The 25474-nt window shown below is 42.1% G+C and overlaps 1 protein-coding gene across 1 annotated transcript in view; it reads right to left on the reverse strand.

Moving 5' to 3' along the window:
• cdh22 (cadherin 22) overlaps nt 1–25474 on the reverse strand; it is a 180374-nt gene that overhangs the window by 101869 nt on the left and 53031 nt on the right. Inside the window, exon 3 of the mRNA XM_020483952.2 lies at nt 1312–1431. Coding sequence (XP_020339541.1) covers nt 1312–1431 — 120 coding nt within the window. The remainder of the gene's footprint in view (nt 1–1311; nt 1432–25474) is intronic.

Consider the following 25474-nt stretch of genomic DNA (forward strand, 5'->3'; position numbering starts at 1 on the left):
GCAGCGCCTCTTCAACCTCAGGAGGCTGAAGAAATTCGGCTTGTCACCAAAAGCACTCACAAACTTCTACAGATGCACAATCGAAAGCATCCTGGCGGGCTGTATCACCGCCTGGTATGGCAACTGCACCGCCCTCAACCGTAAGGCTCTCCAGAGGGTAGTGAGGTCTGCACAACGCATCACCGGGGGCAAACTACCTGCCCTCCAGGACACCTACACCACCCGATGCTACAGGAAGGCCATAAAGATCATCAAGGACATCAACCACCCGAGCCACTGCCTGTTCACCCCGCTGTCATCCAGAAGGCGAGGTCAGTACAGGTGCATCAAAGCTGGGACCGAGAGACTGAAAAACAGCTTCTATCTCAAGGCCATCAGACTGTTAAACAGCCACCACTAACTTTGAGTGGCTACTGCCAACACACTGTCAATGCCACTGACTCTACTCCAGCCACTTTAATCATGGGAATTGATGGGAAATGATGTAAATATATCACTAGCCACTTTAAACAATGCTACCTTATATAATTTTACTTACCCTACATTATTCATCTCATATGCATACGTAGATACTGTACTCTATATCATCGACTGCATCCTTATGTAATACATGTATCACTAGCCACTTTAACTATGCCACTTGGTTTACATACTCATCTCATATGTATATACTGTACTCGATATCATCTACTGTATCTTGCCTATGCTGCTCTGTACCATCACTCATTCATATATCCTTATGTACATATTCTTTATCCCCTTACACTGTGTATAAGACAGTAGTTTTTTGGGGGAATTGTTAGTTAGATTACTTGTTCGTTATTACTGCATTGTCGGAACTAGAAGCACAAGCATTTCGCTACACTCGCATTAACATCTGCTAACCATGTGTATGTGACAAATAAATTTGATTTGATTTGATTTGAACACATTATTCCATTTCTGTTAGTCACATGTCTGTGGAACTTGTTCAGTTTATGTCTCAGTGATTGAATCTTGTTATGTTCACACAAATATTTACACATTTACACAAGATTTCTGAAAATAAATGCATTTGACATTGAGAGAACATTTCTTTTTTTGCTGAGTTTAAGTACACAATATGAGGTATGAGACAAGAAATATATCAACTCACTATTATTTCCGTGGATAAAGCATTGGGTTGCTACCTGTGTATTTCACTCAATACTGTAACACTACACATATAATACTACAAGTAATACTTGTAAAATACAATTTATTACTACCAGCAATACATAGTATACACATAATCTTTGACTCTGTCTGGTCATGCCAGGAGTCTGCCCTTACCAGTCTGTCTGTCCACGGTAAAGAAGCTCTCTCCGTCCAGCACACTGTACACCACCCTGGCACTGCTTCCGTACGTAGGGTCATCTGCATCCCATGCAGTGACCTTCATCACTGATGTTCCTGCGGGAGAATTGCATGTCAGAACAGCACAATAACACAAGGCTTCAGGACCTCCAGGCATGCCCTTCACTTAAACAAACGGATAGTGAATCAGAGAGGAAGAGGAAGCGTGAGAGAGGGCAGGCTGGAGAGCTATTTTAACGCCCTGCATATTGTTTGTTACTGACAATAATGTGTTATTTCAGAAAACCTCTACTTAAACGACCTCACCTTCGTAACAGAGCGTTATCAGGGATGAAAGAGCTCATCAAGATATTTAAGATCTCTATCTTCAAAGACAGATGGAAGAATGTTAAAAATCAAACAAGCAACTAATGACGATTACAACCATTTATGAATAGTTTCCATGACACCTTTAAAACAAATATTTATTGGGGGACACCGTTGTTTCATTGAAGCATAATTCTTGGCTGTTCTAAGTAAAATGTGTGTAGCCACAAGCCTCTGGCACTGCAAAGCCTATATTTTACATTTAGTCACACATTTTAGCCAAAGCAAAGCCTTAAGCCTATAAAGCTTAATGGGCCACAGTCCTGTGGGGAAAGAAAAACTCAACTAGCCTTTTAGCGGTGTTTCTCTGTGGAGAAACATCTTGTTTGGGGTGAATGGGTTGGTGGCAGCAATGGCCCCTCAAGGACGGAGAGTCAGCCTACATCCTTGGCCCAGCTATAGGTAATTACTGACAGCTGGTGTTGTCCACAAAAGGTCACAGCTGTAGCATTCCCAGAGCCCTGTCATGCCTTATGCTAATTATGCTAATTAGCAGAATGTGTCAGGGTTCTGTTTGTTTCCTGTCATGAGAGTCGCTCCCGAGGGTGGTGCAGGGAAAAGGATAGTGTATTATATTAAAAGCCACCCAGCCATTACCACAGGCGCCTCAGATCAGTATCTGTCTCCACCTTTTTGGTTTCTCCTTAATCTTCACTTGCTAGCAGGGCCTGGAACTTTTCTCCATGGTGGCTTGTGCTAGCTATTAGCATATTAGCATAGCTAGCTAAGGGGAATGTTTTCCGTGCAATGGCATGGAATTGAAGCCTAGTAATTCTGCGAGGTTCTCGAACTCTTTCCTATTATTGCACCGCTAAATCCTCATCAGTGTAGCCCTTTGAGTTTAACCTAATTCCAGCTTTTAGTGATTCATATTTCACCTCATGTCGGATAATTCAAAGGCTGGATCTATTGATGCTGTTCTTATGGGGTCTTTAAGCATGTACTGTGTTGTATAATACCATCATTATCACTCCTAAAATGCTAAAGTAGACACCCTGCCTATCCTCAAACAAAGGGGTTTGTGTCATTGTATGGCGGAGACCAGTCTGAAACGTTTTTTTATCGCCTTAAAAAGAGATGGTATTAAGCAGATAACATTTTGCATTGCTAGAAATGGGGGGGGGTTTGTGCATTTCTGCATACCTGGTTGTGCGCTGGTAAAGCTGGGAAGCTATTCCCATTCATGGGGTTATTTTGTTATCTTAATTTTCCCCAGGTAATAATCAGCGTGAAGCCTTTTCGTGGCTGCCTGGGAGTGAGGCGGCTGGAAGAACTATATAAATGCAAATGCTAAGTTATTGTGTTTTTAAAATAGGGAAGTAGGAGTTATAGTCTGCAGCAGCTAGAGTCCTTATTAATGCCTTGACTGGCCTCAGCTTTCACAAGCAGAAGCAGCTAAGTCATTAGTTATTGGCTGGGGTGTTTGTCTGTTTAAGGCAGTCTACTTTGTGACAGCCTCAAGGGGATTTCAATAAAAGTTTTTGACTAACCCAATAGGAAAACAGAACAAAATATTACAGTAATGAGAAAAGTATTATAATGAAGAAAGTGCCTGTTATTCATCATCTAAAGGTTTGTTTTGCTGTCTCAAAATAAAACTGGGTGAGTAAATTGCTTTGATATGAGATAGAAGGTAGTGGAGTCATTATTTGCTTAATTTTTTACAGTTCATGGCAGTAATGGCAGATATGCACTTAGTGAACATATTTAAAAATTAAAAATAAATCCTGTTTGTTTGTGGGTCCTCCTCCTCTTCAGTTGAGCTTCACGTTGACTGTTCTCAATCTCTGGCTACTGTAGGTCTGTATAGACCTGCTCTTAGCACGTCCTGGCCATTAAAACCCTGTCCAAACCTGGACAATGCTGGGCCAATTGTGTGCCGCCATACGGAACTCCCAATCATGGCCGGAAGTGATTCAGCCTGGGTCATGCTGTTTAATCAGCTTCTTGATATGCCATACCTGTCAGGTGGATGGATTATTTTGGCAAAGGAGAAATACTCACTAACAGGGATGTAAACAAATGAGTACACAAAATTTGGAGTGAAATAAGCTTCTTAGGATACATTTCTGGGATCTTTTATTTCAACTCACGGAATATGGGACCAACATTTTACATGTTGCGTTTATATTTTTGTTCAGTATACAATTGCTCAGAGAAAGATATTTTGTTTAACAAGTTATATATATTTTTTGGTCAAAAAGATAGGGACCTCAAATATTGTCACCCCTGTTTTTAATATATTTCAATACCTTGCGAGGATAACAGAAGTCCGCCTTTAAAAAAACACAAATATGAGATTGGAGAACACATTGGGAGAGATCTTAGGCCATTGCTCTATACAGAATCTTTCCAGATCCTTGATATCCTTCATCTGCTCTTATGGACTGCCCTCTTCAAATCAAACCACAGGTTTTCAATGGGTTTCATGTCCTGTGACAAAGAGAAGGTCTCCAGGTTTTGCTCACCTGAGTTAGAATACCTCATGATAAGCTGCAGACCATATTATATACCAAGATAGTTACCATCTATACTTTTCATAGTTGTCTATTTACCACCACAAACTAATGCGCTCACTAAGATCAAACTCAATGAGCTGTATAGGGTCATAAGCAAACAAGTAAGCAAACAACAAATGCATAAGCAAACAACAAATGCACATCCATAGGCGGCATTCCCAGTGGTCAGTGATTTTAATACAGGAAAACTGAAATCTGTCTTAATTTTTTTACCAGCACGTCACCTGTGCAACTGGAGGCGACACAACTCTAGATCACTTTTACAACCACACACAGAAACGGATACAAAAGCTCTCCCTCTCCCACCATTTGGAAAATATGACCATAACTCTATCCTCTGGATTCCTGCTTTCAAGCAAAAACTCAAACAGGAAGTAGCAGTAACGGAAATGGTCCAATGAAGTGGATGCTAAGCTAGAGGACTGTTTTGCTAGCACAGACTGGAATAAGTTCTGGGATTCTTCCGATGACATTGAGGAGTACACCACATCAGTCACCAGCTTCATTAATAAGTACATCGACATCATCGTCCCCACAGTGACCTTACGTACATTTCCCAACCAGAAGCCATGGATTACAGGCAACAGCCGCACTGAGCTTAAGGCTAGACCGGTCACAACTTGCAGACTTGTTTACGTGTTGCTGTGCGTTTTGTTGCCAACCTATTTTGCTACCTGACAACTTTACGGTTTTTACTTTTTAATTACCGTTTATAGTTTTGTTTTTTCCCTCAACTTTTTCACTCCGGACGCTTTATCTGGACATGGTTCATCAGGACCTCCAACATAATATACAGGAGAACGATCGTGCTACAAGCCCAGCTTCAGACGCAATCGTTAGGCAAGGGTAATTTCAGTGTAGGAAAGGATGAAACAGCGTCTGTGCCACCAGTAAGTACAGATAGTAGTATAAATCCCCTGGCACAGTCCCCTCAGCCGGACAACTTTCTCACGGTTTCTGGAAGGAAATGCTGTAGGAATGCTCAACCGGTGTCGCTCATTCAGCCGACATAAACTTTCAACTGGTTTTCCCCAGTAAGCAGCGATTCGAGTCAGAGGCCGAGCCTTCTCTTGTCTCTACTCCTCCCGTTACGGGGTCTGAGACGCCAAAGCTTCCCACCATTAGCTCTGACAAATTGAAAACTCTAGTCATTAGCGACTCCATTACCCGCAGTATTAGACTTAAAACAAATCATCCTGCGATCATACACTGTTTACCAGGGGGCAGGGCTACCGACGTTAAGGCTAATCTCTCTAGTGGTGTGGGGGCTGTGCTTTGGCAAAGTGGGTGGGGTTATATCCTTCCTGTTTGGCCCTGTCCGGGGGTGTCCTCGGATGGGGCCACAGTGTCTCCTGACCCCTCCTGTCTGAGCCTCCAGTATTTATGCTGCAGTAGTTTATGTGTCGGGGGCTAGGGTCAGTTTGTTATATCTGGAGTACTTCTCCTGTCCTATTCGGTGTCCTGTGTGAATTTAAGTGTGCTCTCTCTAATTCTCTCTTTCTTTCTCTCTCTCAGAGCACCTGAGCCCTAGGACCATGCCTCAGGACTACCTGACATGATGACTCCTTGCTGTCCCCAGTCCACCTGGCCATGCTGCTGTTCCAGTTTCAACTGTTCTGCCTTATTATTATTGGACCATGCTGGTCATTTATGAACATTTGAATATTTTGACCATGTTCTGTTATAATCTCCACCCGGCACAGCCAGAAGAGGACTGGCCACCCCACATAGCCTGGTTCCTCTCTAGGTTTCTTCCTAGGTTTTGGCCTTTCTAGGGAGTTTTTCCTAGCCACCGTGCTTCTACACCTGCATTGCTTGCTTTGGGGTTTTAGGCTGGGTTTCTGTACAGCACTTTGAGATATCAGCTGATGTACGAAGGGCTATATAAATACATTTGATTTGATTTGATTAATCTGAAGATGGTGCTGGCTAAAGCTAAAACTGGCGAGTGTAGAGAGTATAGAGATATTGTTATCCACGTCGGCACCAACGATGTTAGGATGAAACAGTCAGAGATCACCAAGCGCAACATAGCTTCTGCGTGTAAATCAGCTAGAAAGATGTGTCGGCATCGAGTACCCTCCCAGTTAGGGGGAGTGATGAGCTCTACAGCAGAGTCTCACAACTCAATCGCTGGTTGAAAACTGTTTTCTGCCCCTCCCAAAAGATAGAATTTGTAGATAATTGGCCCTCTTTCTGGGACTCACCCACAAACAGGACCAAGCCTGACCTGCTGAGGAGTGATGGACTCCATCCTAGCTGGAGGGGTGCTCTCATCTTATCTACCAACATAGACAGGGCTCGAACTCCTCTAGCTCCACAATGAAATAGGGTGCAGGCCAGGCAGCAGGCTGTTAGCCAGCCTGCCAGCATAGTGGAGTCTGCCACTAGCACAGTCAGTGTAGTCAGCTCAGCTTTCACCATTGAGACAGTGTCTGTGCCTCGACCTAGGTTGGGCAAAACTAAACATGGCGGTGTTCGCCTTAGCAATCTCACTAGGATAAAGACCTCCTCCATTCCTGTCATTATTGAAAGAGATCATGATACCTCACATCTAAAAATAGGGCTACTTAATGTTAGATCCCTTACTTCAAAGGCAATTATAGTCAATGAACTAATCACTGATCATAATCTTGATGTGATTGGCCTGACTGAAATATGGCTTAAGCCTGATGAATTGACTGTGTTCTATGAGGCCTCACCTCCTGGCTACACTAGTGACCATATCCCCCGTGCATCCCGCAAAGGCGGAGGTGTTGCTAACATTTACGATAGCAAATTTCAATTTACAACAAAAAAATGACTTTTTCGTCTTTTGAGCTTCTAGTCATGAAATCTATGCAGCCTACTCAATCACTTTTTATAGCTACTGTTTACAGGCCTCCTGGGCCATATACAGCGTTCCTCATTGAGTTCCCTGAATTCCTATCGGACCTTGTAGTCATAGCAGATAATATTCTAATCTTTGGTGACTTTAATATTCACATATAATATTCACTCCAAAAGGCTTTCGGAGCCATCATCGACTCAGTGGGTTTTGTCCAACATGTCTCTGGACCCACTCACTGTCACAATCATACTTTGGACCTAGTTTTGTCCCATGGAATAAATGTTGTGGATCTTAATGTTTTTCCTCATAATCCTGGACTATCGGACCACCATTTTATTACGTTTGCAATTGCAACAAATAATCTGCTCAGACCCCAACCAAGGAACATCAAAAGTCGTGCTATAAATTCAAAGACAACACAAAGATTCCTTGATGTCCTTCCAGATTCCCTCTGTCTACCCAAGGACGCCAGAGGACAAAAATCAGTTAACCACCTAACTGAGGAACTCAATTTAACCTTGCGCAATACCCTAGATGCAGTTGCACCCCTAAAAACTAAAAACATTTCTCATAAGAAACTAGCTCCATGGTACACAGAAAATACCCGAGCTCTGAAGCAAGCTTCCAGAAAATTTTAACGGAAATGGCGCCACACCAAACTGGTAGTCTTCCGACTAGCTTGGAAAGACAGTACCGTGCCGTACCGAAGAGCCCTTACTGCTGCTCGATCATCCTATCTTTCAAACTTAATTGGCAGGCATATGCTTCTACACCTGCATTGCTTGCTGTTTGGGGTTTTAGGCTGGGTTTCTGTACAGCACTTTGAGATATCAGCTGATGTACGAAGGGCTATGTAAATAAATTTGATTTGATTTGATTTCGACCTTCCGCTTTCAAGGAGTGGGACAAAATCCAGACGCATATAAGAAATCTTGCTATGACCTCAGACGAGCCAGCAAACAGTCAAATCAACAATACAGGACAAGATCGAATCCTACTATACAGGCTCTGACGGTCATCGGATGTTGCAGGGCTTGCAAACTATTATGGATTACAAACGGAAACCCGGCCGTGAGCTGCCCAGTGATGCAAACCTACCTAACCAGCAAAATGCGTCCATGCTCGCTTCAAGGAAAGCAACACTAAACCATGCATGAGAGCACCAGCTGTTCCGGATGACCGTGTGATCTTACTATCAGTAGCCGATACGAGTAGGACCTAGCAGGGCCAGACGGATCACCAGGACATGCACTCAGAGCATGCACTGACCAGATAGCAAGTGTCTTCACTGACATTTTCAACCTCTCCCTAACCCAGTCTGTAATACCTACATGTTTCAAGCAGACCACCATAGTCCATATGCCCAAGAACTCCAAGGAATCCTGTTTAAATGACCATCGCCCGGTAGCACTCACATCTGTAGCCATGAAATGCTTTGAAAGGCTGGTCATGCCTCACATCAACACCATCATTCCAGACACCCTAATCCAGGGGCATTAAATACTGTAATTATGTTCCGTGCCCCCCACCATCCGATCAAGAGAAAAATCTTGCATACCGCCCCGACAGATCCACAGATGACACAATCGCTATTGCACTCCACACTGCCCTCTCCCACCTGGACAAGGGGAACACCTATGTGAGAATGCTGTTCATTGACTATAGCTCAGCGTTCAAAACCATAGTGTCATCACTAAGCTCAGGACTCTGGGATGAACACCTCCCTCTGCAACTGGATCCTGGACTTCCCGACGGGTCGCCCCCCAGGTGGTGAGGGTAGGCAACAACACACGCTACGCTAACCCTCAAGACAGGGGGAAACTCAGGGGTGGGTGCTTAATCCCCTCCTAAACTCTCTGTTCATCCACAACTGCTTGGCCTCATACAACTCCAACACCATCATTAAGTTTGCTGACGACACGATGGTTGTTGGCCTGATCACTGACTACGATAGGACCGACTATAGAGAGGAGGTTAGTGACCTGGCAGTGTGGTGACAGGACAAAAACCTCTCTCTCAACGTCAGCAAGAGAAAGGAACTGATCGTGGAATACAGGAAACAGAGGACCGAGCACGACCTTATTCCACATCAATGGGGCCTCAAGTTCCTCAGTTGTGAAGAAGGTATACAATGCTTCTTCCCCCTCAAGAGGCTGAAGAAATTTGCCATGGGCCCTCAGAATCCTAAAAAGGTTCTACAACTGCACTATTGAGAGTATCTTGACTAGCTGCATAACTGCCTGGTATGGAAACTGCTTGGAATCTGACTGCAAGGTGCTACAGAGTGTAGTGCATACATCACTTGGGCTGAGGTCCTTGCCATCCAGAACCTCTATACCAGTCTGTGTCAGAGGAAGGCCCTAAAAATCTTTAAAAACTCCAGCCACCCAAGTCATAGACTGTTCTCTCTGCTACCGCAGTGATGCAGCTAGTCAAGGTGCCAATGCACTCAGTCTGGAAACAACGGGATCTTCAACAGCTTCTACCCCAAAGCCATAAGACTGAAACAGTTGGATAGTTAAATAGTTAACCAAATAGCCCCATTTCATGAAGCTCCCGATTAACAGTTCTTGTTTTTATTTATATAACCTTTATTTAACCAGGCAAGTCAGTTAAGAACAAATTCTTATTTTCAATGACGGCCTAGGAACAGTGGGTTAACTGCCTGTTCAGGGGCAGAACGACAGATTTGTACCTTGTCAGCTCGGGGGTTTGAACTTGCAACCTTCCGGTTACTAGTCCAACCACTAGGCTACCCTGCCGCCCCCCTTGTGTACCCCCCCCCCCCCCCCCCCCCCCTTGTGCTGATGTTGCTTCAAGTTTGAAACTCGGTAGTGAATGTTGCAACCAAGGACAGGCAATTTTTACCCACTATGTTCTTCAGCATTTGCCCGTCCCGTTCTGTGATCTTATGTGGCCTACCACTACGCGGCTGAGCCGTTGTTGCTCCTAGATGTTTCCACTTCACAATAACAGGACTTACAGTTCACCGGGGCAGCTCTAGCAGGGCAGAAATTTGACGAACTGAATTGTTGAAAAGGTAGCATCCTATGACGATGCGGCGCTGAAAGTCACTGAGTTCTTCAGTACAGGCCGTTCTACTGCCAATGTTTGTCTATGAAAATTGCTGAAGGGGTGACCACATACTTTTGTAGTGTATCTACCTCAAGTACGTCGTACCCCTGCACATCGACTCGGTACTTGTAGCCTGTATATATAGCCAAGTTGTCGTTACTCATTGTGTATTTATAAATAGTGTTATTACTTTTCTGTTGTTTCTCTATTTTTTTCTCTCTGCATTGTTCGGGAAGGGCCCGTATGTAAGCATTTCACTGTAATTCTACGCCTGTTGTTTATGAAGCATGTGACAAAAAAACATTTGATTTGAGATGGCCAATAAGCATTGCCTACTGGACAACAATGCAACATGTGGTGCTGTCAGTTGTGGTCCTGTTAGTTACAAAATAATACAGTGTTAATAACAAAAATGGTAATATCCTGTATCAGCATTTTAAAACAAGAATAGTTGGAAGCCTCAGGTGTTTGGAGCGTCTCTGAGTAATTGCACCCATAGTGATCTACTAAGGAAGCGGCAATTGAAGCGTAATAAGCAATTTTTTCTGACCATGAACATTGTGAGGTGAGCTTCCAGCACCTTTGAGGCTGCTCTTGAGTAGCATCCCCCAAGTGGGTGCCACACGGTGTTAGTGTTGAGTCGCCGCAATCTAGCTAACCATCTACAAAGCCGGAGAAAGTAGAACCTGAGGGGGCAGCTAGGTACGTAGCCGAGTCTGCGAAGTGGACCTTTCTGTCTCTCTGACGCCGACTGACTGGCTACCTCCGAGACCATCAATGCTTCCTCTCAATACCATCTGAACTGCTTCAAATCCTGCTCCCATCCTGCATAACACTTAAAATTGTTTTTGCTTAAATTACATGCTCATGGATTTCAGTTTGTATTGACTGCTATATGAGTGGAATAAAACTTGAGCTTGAATATACTGTGGATTACAAATACATGCAGAGGTAAGTACTGTATGTGCAAAAATATATACAGTATATATAAAGCCCTTTTTACATCAGCAGTTGTCACAAAGTGCTATACAGACACCCAGTCTGAAACCAAATAGCAAGAAATGCAAAAGTAGAAGCACAGTGGCTAGGAAAAACTCCATAGAAAGGTAGGAACCTAAGAAGAAACCTAGAGTGGAACCAGGCTGAGGGGTGGCCAGTCCTCTTCTGGCTGAAAAACATTTTAAGGCCAGCTCCTTTGGAACGAACGGAGGGTTTTGAGTCGATAGCTTTCTTTTTCGCCCCTACTGGCAAGATTTATGCATAGGCCTGTTTTAATGGCAGCAACACAGTCTGTTCAAACGGCTTCCCACAGCATTCTACACTCAGAAGGAGATGGTTCAATTACTGTGTGGGGAGCTGTAGAAGAGTGCCATGTGTGAGACACTAGACTGACAGATATTTAAAAGGCAGCCTCGTAAAAGAGATTTGTGCCCATCTCAGGCGCGGCGGCGATGGCTGCGTGGCGGCAGCTAACGCAGCATCCTCCTCCGGTTCGGCCCGCCCTAATCTGCAGGACTGAGTGCTCCCGTATTATGGATCATTTAGTAAAGCCATAAAAGCCTAGGTGTTTTCACATGAAAAGTTATTTATCCTCTACTTCCTGGAGTGATTCATTTCTCAGCGGTCCACGTAAAAGGACACAAATGAAAAAAAAGATGAGGGGAAAAATTTGCTGTGTCATAAAAGTAAATGGCCTGGTTACTGAACATTTCTATGAGGTCCCCCTGAGGATTTAGCGATAATATTTCCCATCTCCCGTGACAGAAAAATACATTTAGCCTTTATTAGCCCTTACCTTTGTTATTTTATCAGATTGTGTCATTATTTGTTTACCAGACAGTATTGTGGAGCTGCCGGCCTTCAGTTGGCTCCCGAGAACCACAGCTACTGTTCAGTCTAAAAGCAATCGATTTAATGCTAACAGCACAGAGTAGACACTTGTGCGGCCAGGGAACCAAGGAGGGGGTCTGTTAAGTACACTTTAAGAAGTATGAAACATAGCGAGAACAATGTTGAATAAGGCAATATGAACATAATCTCTTTGAAACAATAAACTGTACCGGAATTGGCTTACAGCTATGTGTGTAATGAAAAGTTAAGTAGGGTTATTCAGCTTGCTCCCATAATGCAACCCCTTTTGGTGCTAGGTTGAACTTAAAGCCCTATATGAAGGGTTCTTCATAGAACCCTCTATAAATGGTTTTACCTAGAACCCACTATGAAGGGTTCTTCCTAGTAGCCTCTAGAGGGTTGCCAGGCGACATGAAACAACTCCTAGCAGCCATGTTGGAAGACCACCACATCAATTATCCCGACAACAACAGCTGCATCTACCCCAAGCTGCATTACAACAGTGCCTAAAACTAGTTGATTCATCACCACAGACAATTTCTGCGCTGTATTCGGCTGCTCTAACAAGGCAGGAAAGAACATGGGGGGGGAAACATTTTCAACAGCAAACATGAAACACTAAGGAGATAAGACTCACGAGCTGTCAGAAAAGCAAATAAACCTTTGTGCCCGTCAAGACCTGAGCCCAGGCAGCCGTCAGTACAGGGTCTGCAACGATCATTTCATCACTTGTCAGTCTGATCTATTTAGAGTTTAGTGTAGCTGTTAGCTGTTATGCTAACCAGGTGTTGACAACAAGAGTAAGTTAGCCAACATTTGCTAGCTACATAGCTTGTAGTCTAGCTATTAGCATGTGTCTCTCTCATAGGCGGCGGGTGAGTTCAAGTTTTGCGGAAGCAAATGTTTTACCATAAAAATGCACCTTTATAACAAAGCATTTCATGCATATCAGGGACCTACATTTCTCTCAGCAATTTGCAGGCTAATGTAAGACTACTATTCTTAATGTGATGAGTAGATTGACTTTCCAATTTATTAGGCTATTAATTAATAATCACTCTGCATGATTGAGCGTGTAGTGGCATAGGCCTATAGACTATATCAGAGAGGTTGCTTTTATTTCCCTTTCACAGGAAAAGTCTTTCCTTTGATAAACACATTTCATTTCATGCAATTCTACTACACTTTATATGACTGGAAACATTAGCTTACATCTTTTTGAATAGGATAAATCCTGGTGAAGCCTAGGCCTACTCTGCTGACACTGACATTAGCTTACATCTTTTTGAATAGGATAAATCCTAGTGAAGCCTAGGCCTACTCTGCTGACACTGACATTAGCTTACATCTTTTTGAATAGGATAAATCCTGGTGAAGCCTAGGCCTACTCTGCTGACACTGACATTAGCTTACATCTTTTTGAATAGGATAAATCCTGGTGAAGCCTAGGCCTACTCTGCTGACACTGACATTAGCTTACATCTTTTTGAATAGGATAAATCCTAGTGAAGCCTAGGCCTACTCTGCTGACACTGACATTAGCTTACATCTTTTTGAATAGGATAAATCCTAGTGAAGCCTAGGCCTACTCTGCTGACACTGACATTAGCTTACATCTTTTTGAATAGGATAAATCCTAGTGAAGCCTAGGCCTACTCTGCTGACACTGACATTAGCTTACATCTTTTTGAATAGGATAAATCCTGGTGAAGCCTAGGCCTACTCTGCTGACACTGACATTAGCTTACATCTTTTTGAATAGGATAAATCCTGGTGAAGCCTAGGCCTACTCTGCTGACACTGACATTAGCTTACATCTTTTTGAATAGGATAAATCCTAGTGAAGCCTAGGCCTACTCTGCTGACACTGACATTAGCTTACATCTTTTTGAATAGGATAAATCCTAGTGAAGCCTAGGCCTACTCTGCTGACACTGACATTAGCTTACATCTTTTTGAATAGGATAAATCCTAGTGAAGCCTAGGCCTACTCTGCAGACACTGACATTAGCTTACATCTTTTTGAATAGGATAAATCCTGGTGAAGCCTAGGCCTACTCTGCTGACACTGACATTAGCTTACATCTTTTTGAATAGGATAAATCCTAGTGAAGCCTAGGCCTACTCTGCTGACACTGACATTAGCTTACATCTTTTTGAATAGGATAAATCCTAGTGAAGCCTAGGCCTACTCTGCTGACACTGACATTAGCTTACATCTTTTTGAATAGGATAAATCCTGGTGAAGCCTAGGCCTACTCTGCTGACACTGACATTAGCTTACATCTTTTTGAATAGGATAAATCCTGGTGAAGCCTAGGCCTACTCTGCTGACACTGACATTAGCTTACATCTTTTTGAATAGGATACATCCTAGTGAAGCCTAGGCCTACTCTGCTGACACTGACATTAGCTTACATCTTTTTGAATAGGATAAATCCTAGTGAAGCCTAGGCCTACTCTGCTGACACTGACATTAGCTTACATCTTTTTGAATAGGATAAATCCTAGTGAAGCCTAGGCCTACTCTGCTGACACTGACATTAGCTTACATCTTTTTGAATAGGATAAATCCTAGTGAAGCCTAGGCCTACTCTGCTGACACTGACATTAGCTTACATCTTTTGAATAGGATAAATCCTAGTGAAGCCTAGGCCTACTCTGCTGACACTGACATTAGCTTACATCTTTTTGAATAGGATAAATTCTAGTGAAGCCTAGGCCTACTCTGCTGACACTGACATTAGCTTACATCTTTTTGAATAGGATAAATCCTGGTGAAGCCTAGGCCTACTCTGCTGACACTGACATTAGCTTACATCCTTTTGAATAGGATAAATCCTGGTGAAGCCTAGGCCTACTCTGCTGACACTGACATTAGCTTACATCTTTTTGAATAGGATAAATCCTGGTGAAGCCTAGGCCTACTCTGCTGACACTGACATTAGCTTACATCTTTTTGAATAGGATAAATCCTAGTGAAGCCTAGGCCTACTCTGCTGACACTGACATTAGCTTACATCTTTTTGAATAGGATAAATCCTAGTGAAGCCTAGGCCTACTCTGTTGACACTGACATTAGCTTACATCTTTTTGAATAGGATAAATCCTGGTGAAGCCTAGGCCTACTCTGCTGACACTGACATTAGCTTACATCTTTTTGAATAGGATAAATCCTGGTGAAGCCTAGGCCTACTCTGCTGACACTGACATTAGCTTACATCTTTTTGAATAGGATAAATCCTAGTGAAGCCTAGGCCTACTCTGTTGACACTGACATTAGCTTACATCTTTTTGAATAGGATAAATCCTGGTGAAGCCTAGGCCTACTCTGCTGACACTGACATTAGCTTACATCTTTTTGAATAGGATAAATCCTGGTGAAGCCTAGGCCTACTCTGCTGACACTGACAAATAGGTAAATAAAAATGACCTTTGCTCTAATCTAGGTCTACGAAAAAGGGGAGGCACGCATTTTACAATATGGTGTCAATCTAGCCTGGAGGAGGACATTATTGTCCAAAAAACCTCCAGTGGCACTGACTCAGTGATCATTTGTTGAGAACTTTATTCACAAGGGGAGGGAAAATGTATGGACATTTCAGCATAGGCCTCAATGGGATAAGACAACCTGCTGTGTTGTTCCAGCACAACAAAATATGTCATCTTCATATTAAACTAAAACACCTGAATGAATGAAACACAACCAGACATTAAATAGCCCTGATGGTACAGGTGACCTGAATAAGTGATATTCTAACAGCAGGTGTACTTTTCATTTGTTTATGTACTGTAGGTTCACCAGCTGACTTCCTACAGTTTGTCGACTGTAAAAGATGAGCAATGCTGCAGCATCGTCATTTTCTACTACTTTGTCCTTTTCCAGATATGAAAGGAGATGTCCCTCAGTTAGACAAAATGGTTGTCATATGCTGTTCCTTGGTCAATCTGAATGATTCTGTTGTGCCATTTGAGTAGTGTCCCCTTAAACTGAATAAAGAGATAAGTAATAACTGCTGTTCTAAACAGAAACACAGTTTCCCAGTCATTTCTTTATGTACACATATTAATATATAAAATGTCATTTGGAACAACATGTAAAATACTATTATTTATTATATTGTAAACATATTGTACTTTAATAATAGGCTATTTTGTAGTATGAGTGAAATGAAAAGTATTTTGTGTGTCATCTCTGCTTTGCCTAGCCCCATTGAATAAAATGTATTTCTTATAGCCAAACTATTCTTTCTTTCTTTTACAATTTTAAACATATTTAGCATAGACAATGTGATTGTTGTGGTAGTCTTAGGCAAACCATTTTCATTATCACAGTGACACCTCCAAGTGCCACTCAGACCGTCTGGAAGAACAGTATATTCTAAGCTATGGATCCCATCATCTCCTGCTTCCAGACATTTCACCACCTAGATTACAAGGTTTGGATTTGCACTAAAACTATTTCATGTTAGCACATGGCATGTACGAAGTCTAGTATAATGATTAGCCTCATATACATTGTCTATCGATGTAGTTTTAACATTGAGAACATATACCTGAACAATAAGTAAACAACATGTGACATGTAGACAACATGTGATTTAAGAGATTCTCTGCTTCAGCTACACAACGTTAAGGGGTGAATTGCAAATGCCCATAAGGTTAATGCCATCATACTGTAGGCCAGTGGTTCCCAACTCCGGTCCTTGAGTACCCCCAAATAGGGGGTATTCCAGGGAACCTTCAATAAATTCCCTGGTATTCCCAAAATCCCGGTTGACGGTTTACCTGAATCAGGGGGGCAATAAGCAGGAAATCCGGGATCCTCCAACCAGGATTTCAGGAAAACTACTTTTATATATATATATATATATATCTTGGAGCCCCGGTCTAGCACACCTGATTCAACTTGTCAACGAATCATCTGGCCCTTAAAGTGGGTACAAACAAAATGTCTGCTGTTGAGGGTACTGGAGGACCAGAGTTGGGAAACACTACTGTAGGCCTATGGTGCTTTGGCATTGCATGCCATTATAGTCAGCTGCAAAATAGGTTCACATGACTGATATTCAGAGATAACTTGGCAATCAAATGAAACAAAACTTAAGAGAACTTAAAACGGAACAAAAATGTACTGTTAATTTGCGAATACAACATAGAAAAATACAGACAAATTAGAGACAAATTCCCTTCCCCTCTTTATTGCAAGATTGTGATCTGTGATTAATCCACATTAATACTAGTTCATCTTGAATAATATTTTTAAGTTAACAATTAAAACAACTTTAAACACTTCACTTCAAAGAATCAACATTTTATTTCATATAATTTCAAAGTGTACAAGTAAGCTAACTCATATGTAAAGGTTAGATATCTTAGTAACAAATAGGTTATTATTACTAAAGCATAATTTCAGATGAAATTATGGCCAACCTCGCTCAACTGATCGCTGTTCTATATGTTAAACAGACTTCTGTTCCAGCACAGAAATAGCACAATTGATTATCATCTAATAAGGTTTGATTATTTGAATCACGTGTGTTATTGCAGGGCTAGAACAGAATCCTGCACAACCAGCAGGGTTGGCCTGCTCAAGTTGTAATAGGTTTATACGTACATTGTGTGTGACTATTAAACTGTATTTTTGTTTACAACATTGCTAACATAGGTACTCATAACCCATGTTATACAACAGTGGTCACCAACCGGACGATCACGATCGACTGGTGTCTGAAGGTAGAACTACCCAGCAGGCCCAGAGAGCAAATCAAGTGCACCTATAGGCCTACCGCTGGCCAATCAGATAGCTCAGATCACCGTGTCGGCACCGTGTAGGCAGTTTCTCACGCCATAGACATTAAAAAAAGAAGCCTCGAACGCACAGCAAAGTTGATAATGTGAGATTTCAAAACTTTTAAAACCATGACTGGAGAGACAACGAATACAGCAAAGAACTGCTGTTTTTATGATTAAGTTCATGTTTAAGTTGTTATTCAGCACTGTCAACACTTTGGTGAACACTTTTAGAAGCCATAAAATGCGCGTTTCGATAAGCTTGAGTTGTTATTTGCAGTTTGTCTTTTTTAATATCGAGGATTTATTACACTTTCTATGGTCATAGGAGTAACAACATGAATTGGTGCATGAGGCAGAAATAATGCATTGTGACTAAGTTTAGGCATCAGATGGAAGACTGTGTCCCCTTTTCTCAGCGTGAGAGGAGGTACAGTGAATCAGGTGAGGCAGCCTCACCACTGCACCTTCCCCTCAGACTGACCAGCAGACGCAGGCCATCAGTCCAGTAAAAAAATAAGCAAATGATTATGCTCACTCAGCTGTGCCTCACAAGTAATAAAACACATGGTCTATTACTAGTGTGATAATGTAGCTAAAATGTTTAAATATAATTTCAAATTGGTCTGAGAAGAACACATTTGCAGGGCAATTCAAGCTTTGCCAATATGCAGTGATAATGTATCGGGCCTATAGTCTACTGCGCAAACCTCATTGCTACAGACCTGTTTTTAATTGGTTAATGTTGCTTAGGCTTATATGTTTTACGCAATGCGTTTAAAAAATCTGAGGGATATATCTCGGCTTGCATTTTGAATCAGAAAGTGATTTCGACTCAGAAAAGGTTGGTCACCACTGGTATACAAGGATGTACACTTATTCTCTTGGAACATTCACTGGGACCTCTTCATCTGCAGACAGGGTTTCACAGCTCTCTGTATCTGATGACAGAAAACATCACAAAGAAACAGGCTTCATTATACTCAAATTACACAGCACTGAATATCATGTTGCTATATCTCTGTCCTCACAGTTTGTCTCGCTAGGGACTACAACTAGAGGATATGTTCATAATGTCCTCCCACAAAGGTTTCTGCCATATCCAGCATAGCCTACTCTCTTCTTTCTCTGACAGCTGGAGCTGCTAGCATAAACTCACCCAAATCCGTACAAATGTGTGCAACCGCAACATTCAAACGAGGCTACAAAGAAAACTAATGGGACTGTAGCGACTGTGTTGACGTCAAAATCGGGGTTGTGTGAACTAGGTTTCTATTCAAGCGTTGATCGACATGGTAATGGCTCTATAGTATTGGAGAAATGTTGAAAAGATGGACCCTCCGTTACATCTTGATGTGTCATGTCGTAGCGTACAGTACGCATAAAGCAACTATTTCTGCCTTACAATCTCACTCCACCAGGTGTAGCACTTCTATCATCCTTTAAAAACAAGAAATGGACAGTGACGGGGGTAAGGGGGATACCTAGTCATTTTTTGCTTCCTCATTGCATGCGACCATCATTCTCAAAGCCGCTGTTTACTTCTAAGATCACTTTAGCACCGCCCTAAAAACCCGATTCAAATTTGAAAACAAACCTTCAAATAGGTCTGTAATGACACATTATATAAACTCTTTATAGTGTTTTATTTACATTTTAGAGGCGATCAGTTGGACAGTTCGGGTGAAAAAAAGCAATTTTCCCACAGAACATCTCTCCGACTCACTATCACGCATTAGTTTCGCTTCCCCACACGCCATTTTTAAAAAGACCCGACGGGGCTCATTGCCTGCTTGAATTATGTAGAAACAGGCAGCGTTTAGGTCATGTAATTGATTCTGTTGGAATGGGGAGAAATTGTGCTTTACAATGGTATTGACATTACAGTTGATCTGGAAGTATTACGTTTTTGGGGCGAGAAAATAAGGGCAATTGTACTGACCAAAGCGATGTACGAGTTTACGTGAGTTTACGTTAGTTAATCCATTCACCCTATTCCATTGCTTTTAGCTAGCTTTTCGAGTTTGTGTTTTTAATTTAAAATGATAAATACATCAAGATAGCTAACTAGCAAATATAAACTAGCTGGTGATATGTAATTCACTTAGCTACCTGTATCTATACAGTATGTAAAGTTAGCTAGCTCACCAGCTAACATTATGTTAGCAGCTTATTTGAGTTAGCCTGCACACAAAGTTTCGGTAGTAATAATAATATTATATTGTATTTTTTAAATATTTCCTTAATATATTTACTTACTTGAATAGGTTTTCCCATTGCCTCTGTTTTCTAGGTCCTTAAAAAAAAAAAATAATGGTCAATCTTCCCGATGTTTTCAGTGGTAGCAAAACGTAGCCACCAATGTGGTTGATTAGGACTTCCACCAGACTGACTCTGATCTTCCAACATGCCACCTGGTGTGGTTGCTAGGTGATTTGTGACGCAACTGCTACCCTTCTATAAATGGTTCTACCAAGAACCCTTTTATCAACTAAAGGTTCTTCCTAGGACCCTCTATGAAGGATTCTACAGATAACCTTTTATTTTATGTTATCTTTAAAATTAAGCTCTTGTGACAATATGTTACATATATCATAAGGCCTTTTGTTGAAGGCTTAGTTAAATCATAACACAGTGGTCTGAAACCAAGGCCACATCAGACCTGCAAGTCACATTATGCTGGCTTGCAAAATGTAATCCAGCCAAAGTGAGGATATCGAATAATTGGAACTTTTAATCACCCGCAACCCACATTCAGAATGACTGCAAAAGTAGCGAATATTGATAGATACTGAGACTACATAAATCATCAACAACCATCTCAGTAACGGGTCCAATTTATACAACTACTAACATATTTGTTTAGAAATGTTTATGTTATTTCTCTTTGTGTAGCATAAGATTAATCAACCAATCAATGCACATGCATAAACACATATATTGCAACAAACAATTCTGTAAATCAACCTGCAATAAAGGATGCTGGGAAATACAGTAATGATGGGTGTGATTGAGTGTTTTTCTATTTATGTATTTATTTTCGCCAGAGGGGCATGTTGAAACCAAGGATTCTTTCTCAGATGAGCCATGCATACACATCAATACACTAAAAGTAAAAGAGTCATAAAAAAACGAAACATTCTTCAGTAAAAAGGTCCTCTATCAGCATTTTGAATTGTCCTTGAGGCACCTGGTTTAGATCTTATCTGTCAGAAAGATATCAGTTCGTCTCTGTGGATGGTTTGTCCTCTGACAAATCAATTTTAAGTTTTGGTGTTCCTCAAGGTTCCGTTTTAGGACCACTATTGTTTTCACTACATATTCTACCTATTGGTGTTGACATTGTGTTTCCAAATGACAACCTCCACTGCTATGCGGATGACACACAGCTGTACATGTCTATGAAACATGGTGAAGCCCCAAAATTGCCTACTCTGTGTATGCTACAGTCACAAGACATAGGCCTCCTTATTGTCCCTAGAATTTCTAAGCAAACAGCTGGAGGCAGGGATTTCTCCTACAGACCTCTATTTTAATGGAATGGTCTGCCTATCCATGCGAGAGACGCAGACTCGGTCTCGACCTTTACGTCTTTACTTAAGACTCATCTCTTCAGTAGGTCCTATGATTGAGTGTAGTCTGGCCTAGGGGTGCAAAAGTAAACGGCAAGACACTGGAGTGACGAACCGCACTTGCTGTCTCTGGCTGACCAACTCCCCTCTCGCCACTGGGATTTTTTGCCCTGACCATATTACGGGGGCTGAGTCACTGGCTTACTTGTGCTCTTCCATGCCATCCCTAGGAGGGGTGCGTCATTTGAGTGAGTTGAGTCACTGACGTGATCTTCCTGTCTGGTTTTGCACCCTTTCGGGCTCATGCGGTGGCGGAGATCTTCATGGGCTATACTCAGCCTTGTCTCAGGGTAGTAAGTTGGTGGTCTGTTGATATCCCTCTAGTGGTGTGGGGGCTGTGCTTTGGCAAAGTTATATCCTGCCTGGTTGGCCCTGTCCGGGGATAACGCCGGACGAGGCCACAGTGTCCCCTACCCTCGCTGTCTCAGCCTCCAGTATCTATGCTGCAATTGTCTATGTGCTGGGGGGTTAGGGTCAGTCTGTCCTATCTGGGGAAATTCTCCTGTCTCATCTGGTGTCCTGTGTGAACTCAAGCCTGCTCCCTCCAATTCTCCTCTCTCTAGGAAAATGGTTGTTCTGCTGATCCGGTTTATGCTATGGCTATGGAACCCTGACCTGTTCACCAGATGTGCTGCATTTTCATGCTGCTGCTCCAGTTTCAACTGTTCTGCCTGCGGCTATGGAACCCTGACCTGTTCACCGGACGTGCTACCTTGTTCCGGACCTGCTGTTTTAGACCCCCCACCTCTCTCTCAAGGAAGCATCATGCAAAATATATTGGCACACTCCACTTACCAAGACCATTACCAAATATGGTGTGCTGTCACCTGCTTTTATAGTAAGCCTTGAGGTGGTACCACCCAGTATACGCATTTCATACTGAACTGAAGCAAATCTACATAACTCCAGAACAGTCAAAATTGACAAGAGAATCAACTTGTTTCATTATAACTATGCCTAAAACATCTGGTTTTCAATATTCTCTCTCACTCTCTCTCATGAAAAGCCGAGTGTCATTTACTCCTACAATGCTGACCTGTTGCACCCGCTACTGTGATTATTATTTGACACTGCTGGTCATCTATGAACATCTTGAAGAACGATCTGTCCTTTATGGACATCTACTCTTATAATGTCCACCCGGCACAGCCAGAAGAGCACTGGCCACTCCTCAGAGATTGGTTCCTCTCTAGGTTTCTTCGTACGTTCCTGCCTTTCTAGGGAGTTTTTCTGAGCCAACATGCTTCTATACCTACATTGCTTGCTGTTTGGGGTTTTAGGCTGGGTTTCTGTATAAGCACTTTGTGACATCTGGTGATGTAAAGAAAGCTTTGTAAATACATTTGATTTGACCAATTCATCCAATTTTAGGGAGCTTTGGAGATTATTCCACAAGTAAGCTGTAAAAAAAACTAAAAGCAGATTTTCCTAACTCAGTGGAGATAGAAGGGATCTCCAGAGTTAGCCATCCCTGAGACCAGGTCTGGTATCTCGTATGTCTATAAATTAACAATGAAGTAAGGTACAGCGAAGTTTATGCAGGAGGGCTTTGTATTTATATATTTTTTTTACTATATTCAGAGTAAAAATGATACAATCACACTTAACTGCAGTATATTGGGGTTCTTTAAGAGTCACTGAGTGTTAATTTAACTCCTGAATGAACATTGGAAAACGGTACACTGAAAACCACTAGGTAACACAGGTCAATTTGCTGTGTACCATGCAATACATACACTGCTGGATTGCTCAGACTCTCTTCCATGCTCCTACTCTCTGCCCCCAAAAAACACAGAAAATACTCATTTGAAATACGGAAATCATGGCAAAGATATCAACTATGTCAGTACTGTATGTAAAATGATTAAGGGATTACCAGATACAAACATTCCAATAATCTACACTATATATATAGTTATAGTTATCAGTAGCAGTTGTAAACGTGCGTGGCCTAGGAAAGGATGAACAATCTCTTCAGAATGATAGGATACTACAACGTAACCGTTCTACCACATGGCGACGGCACTACAACGTAACCGTTCTACCACACGGCGACGGCACTACAACGTAACCGTTCTACCACATGGCGACGGCACTACAACGTAACCGTTCTACCACACGGCGAAGGCACCACAACGTAACCGTTCTACCACACGGCGACGGCACTACAACGTAACCGTTCTACCACACGGCGACGGCACTACAACGTAACCGTTCTACCACACGGCGACGGCACTACAACGTAACCGTTCTACCACAAGACGACAGACTACAATGTATCCACCCAGAAATATTCTTCAAAGGACAAGGGAGATCTCTGGCAACCCAGCCTTCCATCTTCGACCAATCTATTGAAGCGCAGATCAGAGTAAATATATTTCTTGCATTTTCCTTTTCCGAATGGGCGGTTATTTAGAATGCATAAGATTCTGTATTCACGATAGCATAGCTTCATAAGGTCCGATAGAGAACCAATCCTTTTGTTCCTCAGTCTTCCCGCGCTTTCATTCAAACCCTACCTCCTTTCATTGTGTAACCAGCCGCCATATCGGTTTCGTCAGCTCGGGAAGTTTTCTTTTAGGACATAATTAGTAATCAATGTATGATCCATCCTGTGCATATGTAATTCTGTGTGATTATTTAGGTATTTAGTAAATAAATAATTACACCAAATTTTGTATTGCTGATTCAACTTGTTAGCCAGGGTTCGTGAAGATAACCAAGAATTTTACGACATTCAGACTGAATAAGGTGACAATTAATAATTGACTTCTATTGATATAAAAATGACCAGGTCTTTAAGAGTTTATTCGGAAGACAACAGATCTATAAACATTCTTCCGTGGTGCCCCGACTTCCTAGTTAATTACATTTACATGATTAGTTTAATCAGGTAATATTAATTAGAAAATTGATTTGATAAAATATCATGTCAAATCATTTAACCCATAGTAAAGACACAACACTGTTGATGTTAAAGTTTAAACACTGAAGTAAATGTCAATACTCAGACACAGTGGAAAAGACAGAAAAAAATAAAATAAAAAGCTTATTCAGATTCAGATGTGTTCTATGTAGAACTCTTCCCGCCTTCCAAAGAAAAATGATTGCCTTCCAAAGAATCAAAGAACCCATTCTTCCAAAAGACGGTTCTTAGGATTAAAAAGGGTCTTGGTGCTTTAGTTTAATATCCTTACATGAGAGCAATGTGGTACGTCCAAAAGACTGCACGACTAAAATGTCTAGGTCATGTCACTCAAGGCATGAAAAATGTCCCTTGAAAGTGGATATTCCTGCTCTGCCTTTGTCCATCCAGCGCTCCCAGGTGACACATCAGACTTCCCCACTTCCATGTCAATTCATGCTCGGTGACTTCAGACATGTCAAAATCAATGAGTTACGACGTAGGGGTTGAGTCTGTAACACTGGATGTTCCTAGGCAAACAAATAGACTTGGACGTGGGCCATATTGATCGAAGCACGCGGTCGGCCCATCCCATTCCTCTTCACTGTGATCTCTCTCATTTCACGTCTCACCTGCACTTAGCCTGGATAGGCTGTCGCTGTCATGACGGTAACCTCCGCAATCTACAGCTCTCCACAGCATAGAAAGGTTATATAGGCCATGTGCTTACTTTAGTCTCCAATATGGGATCTGTGCTCTACCCTAAACCCTGTGCTGTGCCCTGCCAATCAACACAGGTAGCATCAGGTAGGGCTGTGAAGGCTGTGAAACGAATCTCATGTCCTAGCTTCTCTTTCCTGGCCAGGGTCCCCTTTGAAGGGAACCACATCGATCACAGGATTAAAGCAGCAAAAACGTTCACACAATGTTCACCCACTGATGCTCCAGTATGAGACTGTGTTGACCACTAATATAAATAAATAATATAATAATAATAATAAATGCCATTTGTAGATGCTTTTTCCCCCCAAAGCAATTTACAGTCATGCGCGCATGCATTTTTAAATATGGGTCGACATGGGAATCGAACCTACGCCATGCTCTTCCAACTGAGCTACAAAGGACCACTTTGCGGTCACCGTGCGTGTGACTCGTGTGCAAATACAGT

Source organism: Oncorhynchus kisutch, linkage group LG5, assembly GCF_002021735.2.
Source record: "Oncorhynchus kisutch isolate 150728-3 linkage group LG5, Okis_V2, whole genome shotgun sequence".
NCBI lineage: Eukaryota > Metazoa > Chordata > Actinopteri > Salmoniformes > Salmonidae > Oncorhynchus > Oncorhynchus kisutch.